General features: G+C 30.1%; 1 protein-coding gene across 1 annotated transcript; it reads left to right on the forward strand.

Annotated features, from left to right (window-relative positions):
* The first annotated feature begins 9,644 nt into the window (after positions 1–9,644).
* On the forward strand, positions 9,645–10,907 carry LOC104823630 (protein YLS9). Its single transcript, XM_010555281.2, has one exon. It carries the CDS (start codon positions 9,890–9,892, stop codon positions 10,775–10,777), a length of 888 nt encoding a protein of 295 aa, XP_010553583.1. The 5' UTR covers positions 9,645–9,889; the 3' UTR covers positions 10,778–10,907.
* Positions 10,908–11,102: the final 195 nt, after the last annotated feature.

Genomic DNA, 11,102 nt, shown 5'->3' on the forward strand with positions numbered 1-11,102 from the left:
ATAATATATTTATATATTATAAATGGGAGAAAAAGAAATACATAAAGACAAGGGATAAAACAGTGAGAGAAAGGGGGCACCCATCTTTTCCATCACTCCACTCGTTGTCTTGGCACAGTGCATGCGACTATTCTTCCCCTCCTCTTTCTCTTTTTTCAACTCATGGAAAATGAAATGGAATCATAAGTGTTATACGTATTTAGATATACAAATATCATGTAAATTATTGTGTAAAAATATATCTTCTTTCTGGAACGAGCTTTAGTGTTGCTCATATGAGCATTTTCATCCATACAATGCAAATGACATGTTGCTAATGTTTTGTCTTTTCTCTGATTGTTTGTTTGTGGTATTCTTAAAATATTCGATTCTTTATAAGAAAATTTCAGTTTACTGGTAATGAAAGGGGGATATTTAAAATTTATGCTATCATTAGGAAAATCATGATTTTAGACCCAAAATACATTATCCACAATTATTAAAGTAAAACGTGTTAATTAGTAACCAAACCCCTCTTTCAAAAAGGATTAAAGGGTAATTGAGACACATAACGGACATATATATATATATATAAACTTCGGTTATTTTTAGTTCGGATTTGGTTTTTTCATTATAAAAAACCTAATAATTTTTAATCGGTTCAATTCGATTTCGATTTTTCCGTATTTAGAGAAATCATAACCATGTTGAATTAGATTTGGTTATTATATCTTATTCGATTTGTTTTGACTTCACTATTCGGTTAATAACAAAATGACCACACCCTACTTTGTGTTATGAAGAAAAAGATTCGGAGATGGATGACATTATAATCCCCTCCCTAACGTTTTTTTTTTCATATACATAGTCTGATGTTTTTTTTTTTATAACTAGATAGAATCATTTAATAATGTAATAACATATTATAATGACATGTCTCTTATAAGAATACAAACAGATATATACATGCGTGTCGTGTCAAAATTAGAATCATATCATTTTCTTTTAATATATTAAATGTATAAAGTAATTGATGAAAATATTCTGCACGCATCTCAATCTAAATGTTTTATTCCCATATATACAAAAAACAGAATAAACTTGTGGCATTGCAAGGTGTTGCTGATACAGAATGAATTAAAAGAATTCATCATTAACAGTAATACACTTGCAAATATGCATCTAACACTATTAATAATGCGACAAAAAACCTAACAAGTACTAAAATAAGAGAAATATGATTTTTTTTATAATCAAAAAATTTATCGGATCTTCGTCACGACTATATCTTCCAAAACACCGAAAAAGTCCAAATGACCATTTCCAAGTGGAGACTTGAACCGGATTAAAAACCTTGAACCTAGATTGGAAAGAAGGTTTAGTTCGATCTCTACCGGTTGAACCACCTAATTTTGAGTTCGATATGATAGTTTTGAATATTAACCGATTAGGATTATAAATAAAATCCAGAATTTCCCTACGTACGGATGGGACTCATAAATAATATATATATATATATATATATATATGCGTGTGTGCCAATCAAATCACTCCCTTTTGTATGTGTTTGTTAAAACTGAGAAAATTTATGAAAAAGTGAAGTTCGTCGGAAGATCCAAACCGCAGGAAGACGAGGAAAAGTCTCCTTCGAAAACCTAAATATTGAAATTGCAAAATCCAAAGGATGAGAGAGACAGCGAGAATAGCTTAATGCAATGTTGGACCAATCTGTGATGAAATCAGTATTAGTTTTATATGTACACGTACCTATCTTTGTCTTTGGTTATTTCCATACACATATTTCATATTTTCCGACCACTTCCTCAAAGAGGAAACACCTTTTAAGTTGTATACCGTATACGACATCCGAAAAATATTAGTATAATCGTATCTTTTTTAGAATTCATATTTTATATGATTTATGACATGGTAGAGGAATTAAACATCTGTTAAATAATATAACATGAATCCATAAAATATATGTTATTTCTTTTAATTAGTTACGATGGCTTGGAAATAAATGTACGTGATTATTATTTAATTAATTGAATGAAATTATATTTATTTTAAAATATTTAATATATAATTATTCATACTACGTAGTTTGTTTCAACCCATTTTTTTTTTATAATCCGGAAGTTCACCGGGTCTTTGGCCCGACTACATCTCCCAGAGAACCAGGGAAGCCCAGGTGAATGCCCCTCTCCATGTTTGGGTTTGAACCCAGGGTGAGAGCATACTTTGCATGTTGTCTCACCACTAGACCACCCAAGCTTGAGTTGATTCAACCCATTTTGCTTGTACAAAGCTTTCGAGTCGGGGTTTTGCAACCACCATTGTACATCACAATGTAAAAAAATAGCGTACTCAATTTTTTTTTTAATAACCTGGAAATCTGTAGTCATTATCTTTTGAGTGTGTATTCATATAGTCGAATCGAACTGAATTTTAAAAAATCACAAAAAATTTGATTTTTTTAAAAAAGATTTAAGTTTTTTTCAATAAAATCTGAAACCGAACCGAAGCGAACCAAATATCATATAATAACTGAATACCGAAATACCCATCCCTATTATATATGCCAAACCAAGGTGGAAACCTAGTATTTTAAGTACTTCAATATAACATGACATGAAATAAACATCAAAGAGAGGATATATAGACGAATCCCTTGGCAAAATGTTTGTTCAAATTGCTTATTTTATTTTGATTTCTAACCAATTTATTGCCCATCTTCCCCGTGAAATATAATAGAAAAATAGTGAATAAAAAGCAAAGTAAAACCACAAAAAAAAAAAAAAGAGAGAAGGAAAAAACTGGAAAGTAGGTCAAATATATTTGATGCATGCATCTGCCTCAAAATCGTACCTAAGTCCTGTCCCTACAACTAGCTCGTCATAAAAATGATAACTTCCACTTTATTGAAGGGAAAATAAATAAATCAGAAGACTACCAAATGAACTATATACATAAAATGAATCAAATTCTATATCTAATTATTTTGAGACATCGAGACTTCATGGCATTTTTTATAATTTTAAAAAAATTCTGACATAATGTAACACTTTTTTCCGGCTAATATATTTGGACCGTTTCTTAATTTGTACTGTTGCATCCGTATGCAAAGACCATATATTAATCTTGTCATTGCCAAAGAGACATTAGACTCCAAATATTCAATGCAAAACTAAAATATATCTTTCAACAATTAAAATATGACACAAAATTAGGTTATGTCAATAACTTAATTAATCATAATTTCCTCTAGAAATCTTATATGCTCTAGTTTGTTCCACCTAAAACCGCGTCAATTTTTTTTTTTTGTTATTTGACTTACTCAAGTTGAGTTTTCTTAATTATATTTATTATTTTTGGAAAATGTGTCTGAGCGTTAGTAATATCTAGAGAATGTGAATGTACCTTAATGAAACACGTCATGCAAAAAAATAAATAAATCCGGTTAACTCCATACGACTGAAAAATATTCTTAATTTTCTTTTAAAAAACGTCAATTTAAATCTTAGCTATATAAAAAAAATCACATAACTCTTCGAAATTTTAAAAATATTTAAAACTTTTAAAATTTTAAAAATAGATATTTAAAACAAAAATATTGGGCTATATATCCTAAAAAACCTCTAATATTTTCTAAAAATATACACTAAAATTTTATTGATTTATATATTTTCAATTAAAAATATAATATACTGTGTGATATTGGTTTGTTATTAATTATAAAATTAATACCGGATTATATTAATTAATAAATACCGTAGTTTTTAATATTTTTTTATAAAGATAAGATTTTATATGGGTTGGTAAATTTTGATTTTTTAGATGAGATTTTTTTTTTTAAAAAAGTTTTATTGTGTTTTGTGTAAATACAGTATGTTAGTGGGATAATTTTGAAACCTTAAAAAGATATTCAATAAGAATCAAAATGATGTTATTATAATCAAACTCATTAATGACCTGTATGTTTTTGTTTAGTTTTACTATAACAAGCAATTTTACCGTTTTTCGATTTGTTAATGAAGAGATAGTAATATGAAAAAAGTATATATTTTATGTAGAATTTTCAAAATGCATGTTTTTCTTATGATTTTTTTTATTATAAATGAATGATTCTATATAAGATTTTACCATTTAATTATCACCGTACTAATAAATTACCACCATATTAAACACCTACATATATATTTTACATACAAACTAAATAATGTAATAAATGCATCTCTAAGGCAGGAAATCCTCGCTTCATCGAGTACAAATGCGTTGCATGATAATACATCAATACTAATGATTAGTTAGGGTTATATGGCAAACCAAAGTAAAAAAAAGAAAAATCAAATAAAAAAAATTTAGTTGTGATAATTTCTGGGTCCAATGAAAGAATTGCTTTTACTGCAAAAAGCTCCTATTCTACGAAAGGAAGTGTTCATAATCTTTTCAATGAAAAGGATACTTTTATTCCTCAATATAAACTATATGCATTGAAAGTACCATGACAACATCACATACTATTATTTTGTTTATAAGCTGAAATATAAATAGCTAATTATATTCAAAAAGAGAAACCCGAAAAATGCTTCAACTTTTAAAATATGTGCCATTCCAATTTAAAATTTTCAAATAAAATATGTGCCGATCATCAACTTTAACTAAAGTCTAAATCATTCAGAAAGATTCTTAACTTTCAAAATTATGACTGAGATAGATGAATTAATCAATATAATAATTTCCACGTTTCTATTAAAATGAAAATTCATTTTGATTTATAAATAGTTAAAATTTTAAACAATGTTTTTTAAAATATTGAAGACTTTTTATCTTTTCTATTTCTTATTATATTTTATATTCGCCCGTGTATGTATAAACACTTTTACAGCTTTTGTTGTAGTTTTTCTACGTCTTCCCATTCTCTTTTACAAAATTTCCGCAAATTTTTCTACAATAATATTTATAACCTGGAAAATGACAGTGAATATTTTATAAAAAGTGGTTTATGATTTGTTTTAAATGGGATTTTTTTTTGAAATTGGTCGATATATTTAAGTGAATAATTGACGTGTTTTTATTATTTTAATATATTTATATTTTTATATTTATTGTAATATTAGTTATAGTTAATTTATGTTTAAGAATTTAAAATTTCAATCTTAATATTTTTATTATTAAATAACTAATTTTTTTATTTTAGATATAATCATTAAAACCATCGAATAATTATAAAAATATAAAAAAAATATATATACGAAGCAATTGCATGTCAAATCCAATATTTTTTAATACGTAAATTTCCACGTCATCGGTAGATTTTATACCATAATTCTCATCCTTTTTGGTAAATCCATATCGCATTGCTATCTGCATGGATTCGATTCCCCCCTAAAACAATATTATATTTTATTTATGTGTAGAAAACTTTATAGTGTATATTTTTCTTGATTGTGTTTTGTCTTTTAATGCCTTAGATATGCGTGTATCTCCGCACTTTGTCTTTGTCGGCTCCTCCACTGGACACGTGTCGACTTCTGTTACACTCAATGTTGTCCCGCAATTTCTCGCCAATGGGTCAGGGTGTTGATTAAATTATGCTTTTACCCCTTAATTTTCTAGCCGTTAGATCTGTTTTGATCCAAGTGTCTAGAATATGCTCGCGCGCGTGGAACTCAGTTGCCTGTCCGGCGAGGGAAGTAGCGCGTGACATAAGGCGTGCGCTGTGTCGTAGGGACAACAAGAAGCAGGCGGGCGGGACATGCCGGAACGGACCAAAAAATTCGCTAAAATCTCGAATTAACAACAAATGTTTTTACAAAGCTGAATCCCGTTGAACTGACCAATGATATGGCGCCACGTGGGACCAATCATAGAGACGAAGATGAGGTTTTCTAAACAAGTGGGCAAGGCTATATACAAAAAAATATTGTTGTCATTTTTTCAATCAGAAGGTTTATCGACATTTCAATCAAATTATATATGTCCAAATATCGAATAATTCAAATAAATGGGAAGAGTATTACTTCATCCCAACCAAATTTGGACAAACTTAATAATAAAAACACATGCAAAAAAATATTTTTATTTCGGAAAAGAATATTTATCCGGATTTTTTTGGTCGTCTTGAAAATGTAGTCGGTCAACTCTTACCGGATTATATCATCTTTAATAATCTGTATATATGTGTGTATGGGGCCCACAGCAATTATTGAGCAAACCAAGAGTGAATGATGTTTTTGAGGAACTCAAAACGTGGTTCTCATTCGTATGGGTATCTCTATTATGTTTGGTGTTAAAAGGAATGTGAAATCTCACAACAGAGTTGCTTGAAACTCTCTCATTTTTTTAAATCATTAATTTGACATTCAAATACATTCTCAAATAATATAGATTTTAATTAACCCATAATGAACATTAGATGATTAAGAATGACCTCAACCACAAATTATAATCGCACATTTTCTAAATGGATATGTTTATATAATTTTTAGATGTGAATTAGTTTATACCTTAATTTTTATGGAGAAATGAATACATATCTTATCAATATCAATGAATTTGAGATATGGAACTCCGTGAGCCAGTTAAGAGTCAAGATCGACCGATCTATGCACAACATATTTTTCTCCTTGCAGAAACCGGGATTTACAGGCATGAATGAAATCCTACAGTTGTGGTATCGAATTAGTTACTACTGAAATCTTGCTCAATTACACTTACGCATGGGATCCCTTAGATTTTGTATATCTATTTCAACTTTTGTAACAGATTTTGTAATTTTTTGCGGATAGAAATACAACAAGCACATTTTATCAAAAAAAAAAATATCAATGAATTTGAGGATTTGAACTGGATAATAATAAATTCGAATCATGCATATATATATATATATATACAAACTTATAATGGTTTGCTACTAATTTCTAAAAAAATAAAAAGTTTACAATAAGTCGATTATAATATCGGTGGCAGTTGCATGGTGGACGTGGTTTTGAAAGAGATAAGGAATTACATTCTAAGGATTTGAAAGAGAGATTCTATATTCAGTTTATTTATTTAGGGTTTTATTTTATTTTTTGTCAAAGTATTTAGGGTTTTATTTAGAGATCACCTTTGTATTATTTGTCAAAGGGTACGCATAACGTTATTTTTCATTTTCTAAAATTTTTATATTATATCTATAAAATCAAAAGGAATTGTTAGGCCAATCGGCATTTAAGGTGAGAGGATGACGGTTGAAGCATTAATTGAAAAAGAAAAAGGTTACCAAAAAGATAACAAAAAAATGAATAACATTTGTTTTTTTTCCACTTCGATCGCCGCTTAATAAACGTAAAAATGCGAAACAATTATGGTTTTAAATATGCAAGAAAAAAACAGACGACATCATACTGAATTTTCTTATAAGATCTTCAGATTCGAAATATTTAATCAATAAAGAATAAATATTATAAAAAAATAGATTTAGAATGTAAATTTATTTTGTTACAACTTCTTAATTAAAAAACACCAAAAACCTAAATAACGTCCATATTTATTTTGACGTGTGATGATGACGTGCTATCAATCGTCACAAATATGTCATTAATGAAACCTAACATATTTATTAATCTAAAACCATAACGTGGAGTTTTCCTTTGTTTTTTAATAGAGAATTTGATGAGATGAAAAAGGACATGACTTTTCTTCGATATGATAGAAGTGACTAAAACATTAATCGTTATCTTGCAAAATATTTTAATAGAATCCATTCAATCCATTGGTTTATAATTAAAAATATGTATTTTTTATAATAAATTATGTTATTTTTTTATTTTTAATAATACGAAAATTTATCGAATATTCGTCTTAAAAAAGTTTTATTCTATTTTCTTAGCGGTTAAATCACTCAATTTTGGATATATTAAATTATGTTGATTGTTAGTGTCGAATGCTTGGTAAACTCGGAAAGAAAAACGTGAAAGATAATGTCTTGTTTCATTCACTTATTATAAGCAAACATTTCATTCAACATTAATTATCAACTAAAGATAATTGTATTAAGGACATATTTTGTTGTGATTCATCCTTATGATCCAAACCTTTCTATTTATAAAAGGTTTATCATCATTTTTGCCAATCAAAATAGTTTTAAAATCACATGGCTGGCTCCCGTCTCCGGAATTAGTCTGGGTCTCGGTTCAGGAAACCCAGTTACCAAAAAAAAAATGGTTTTAAAATTTTTTTTTAAAAAGTTTCAAAGATGTCTTGATTTGTTACGTGGAGGTATATAACAATTTGATCTCTTTTAATTTGCCCAAGTAGACAAAGTCGTCTTTTAACATGTAGAGCAATGGAATCTACTCCATAAATTTTAGAACCATTTTTGAGAAAATAATTATTTCTATGAATTATATGTAATTATAAAAAATAAAATAAATCTTAATTTTAAAAAATCTTTTCAAAGTTATTTCTTTTAAAAATTATTTTGAACATAATTACTATACATTATCAATGAAATAATTATATAAATATAAATTATAAAAATGAACTATGCTTCAAAATTTATTTTTATCATTAACTTATTATTAAATCAAATTCAACTTCAGATTGAAACTTGAAATTAATTTCATATTTTTCAAAAAATATAAATAATAGGTTAAAAGATTTATTTTATCATTTATATTCATGCTAAAAATTCTAAATTTATAGATTATTTTTAAAAAATTATAATTATTATCATCAATACATAAAGATATTAGAAAATTTAGAACAACTGAAACCAATTGAAAACCATGAATTGAAAAGGAAAAAGAGATGGGAGCCTTGTAAAATTTAGAGCAACTTGTATGCTTTTTGTTCTTGTTGAATTATGAGATTCCGAATTTCGCATTGTGGTATCCTACATGTCTTTCCTGTATATTTTTTTTTACTTTTTTCTTCATCATAAAGAATATTTAAATAAAATAAATAAATAAATCTATTGTACCATGTATACATTGCATCGAACTTGTTCCTTCCTTTCCTCTATCTTTTCATTGATGTGTTTATTTGGTTTCATGCAAAAGACTAAGTAAACTAAAATAGAATAATTCAAAAGTCAAACTCCCACTTCATGTTAACTCAAAAATTATATATTCGCAATTTCGAGGGTTAACAAAGATGTTTCGAGATCCTCGTCCCTTAATTAGAGTTTAGGGATTCGAACATTTCTGTGGAAATAGATAATTTTTATGGTCCGTTTTTTAATGTTTCGTGCGCTGATTCAAAGATGAATATGAATTAGTCTGAATATGTAAATATTTGTTTAGTTTTTTCTTGACAGTTTTTTTTTTAAATGTTAAAGAATTTAACTATTCATAAGATTCATCATATATTTTAAATAAATGTCAATTTGGATTTTATGAGAAAAATCGTTTGTTTATTATATAGAACGTAGCCTAATTATTCTGGACCTACCAAAAAAAAATTGGACAAAAATATTGTAAGATAAAATATTTGGGCTAATTGGGCTTTTATTAAGCTAGATAACTATGTGGGTTTGTTTTTTTTTTAATCAACGGGATGATTGCTAGTAGCATCTCACCGATCAATAATCAAATAGTTTAGGAACAAATTAAGAATTGTTTTCAAGCTCTGATTATTTTACATGATTTTGTAGGATGATTTGTGTTTTTGTTTCCACTAATTTCAGGTTTTAGATACGAAGAATTCTGATGTCTTATAAAGAACATGGAGTAACAACGAATGCAATCTAAACAAACATCCTTGGCATCAATGGCGGTGCTAATTTTAGCTCAGCCATGGCGGATTCACTATTTTTACCCTTCTTCCCTTAATTTCATTCAACAAGAAAAACAAAAACAAAATTATTTGCACATAATCATCGTCTTCCTGTTTCTTCCATCTTGGATCACAAGAGAGGGACGCCATGCCTTCTCCTCGTGAAGCAGAAGAACAACCCAAAACAGAAACGGGTCATGCGTCCTCTGAACCGGAAACCCGGCAACCACCGGCTCCTCCGCCGCAGCCTCAACCGGAAAACCACCATCCGTCGCAACCCCCGGTGATGGGCTACCCGAATTACCCGAACGGACCGTACAACACACACTACGTACCTTATGGACAAGCTCCACCTGCATCATATTATGGGTCGCCGCCGTCGCCCTCGCCGTACATGACCTATCAATACCAGGCTAACCGGAGCTCCGCCGCATCCGCCGGATTCGTCAGAGGAATCCTCACCGGACTCATAATCCTCGTCGTCATCCTCTGCCTGTCCACCGTCGTGACCTGGCTCGCTCTCCGACCCCAACTCCCGATTTTCTCGGTGACCCATTTCACCGTGTCGGGGTTCAACGCGAGTCAACCAGATTTCACCGCTCAGTGGACGGCGAATCTCACGGTGGAGAATCCGAACACGAAGCTGGGAGCGTACTTCAACCGAATCCAAGGGCTCGTGTACCACCAGAACTCCGTCGGCGAGGACGAGTTCCTAGCGATGGGGTTCTTCACGCCGTTGCACTTGGAGACGAAGAAGACGGTGGAGATCGGAGAGAGGTTTACGGCGGGGGAGAAGGAGGAGCCGGAGGTTCCGCCATGGGTGGCGGAGGAGATGATGAAGGAGAGGGAGGGTAGTGGAACGGTGTCGTTTAGCCTGAGAATCGCTGTCTGGGTGACATTCAAAACGGAGGCTTGGGGAGAGAGAGAGCGAGGGCTTAAGGTAATTTGTGATAAGTTGAAGGCTGGTTTTGATGGTGGCTCTGGAAACGGCGCCGTTTTGTTGCCCAAACCTTTGCCTTGCTTCATTTACCTTTGATGATTGATTATTATATGATAAATGTGACAATACTCCCCCTTTTTTGTGTTTGTTATGGAATATTCGGATTTAGTTTTAGATGGAATGGATTTCAGACGGTATATACTATATACATATATACGTGTTTTGTATATAAGATATATGTCTTTTATATATAAGAAAATAAAGTATAACAAGTCATTTAGAGATATCACACTAATAATTTATCTATATAGTAATTTCTCCATTGAGAAGTCACGAAGCAGCATCATATGGCATAATATTCAAAGTCAAAATTCAAAAACATAACCGCGTACGATGATAACAACTATAACCCTTTTCTTTC

The sequence above is a fragment of the Tarenaya hassleriana genome, unplaced genomic scaffold (assembly GCF_000463585.1).
Source record: "Tarenaya hassleriana unplaced genomic scaffold, ASM46358v1 Cleome4, whole genome shotgun sequence".
NCBI lineage: Eukaryota > Viridiplantae > Streptophyta > Magnoliopsida > Brassicales > Cleomaceae > Tarenaya > Tarenaya hassleriana.

Excerpts from the sequence above, each read along its gene's own strand:
- LOC104823630 (XM_010555281.2), top strand. The coding sequence starts at position 9,890 with ATGCCTTCTCCTCGTGAAGCAGAAGAACAACCCAAAACAGAAACGGGT.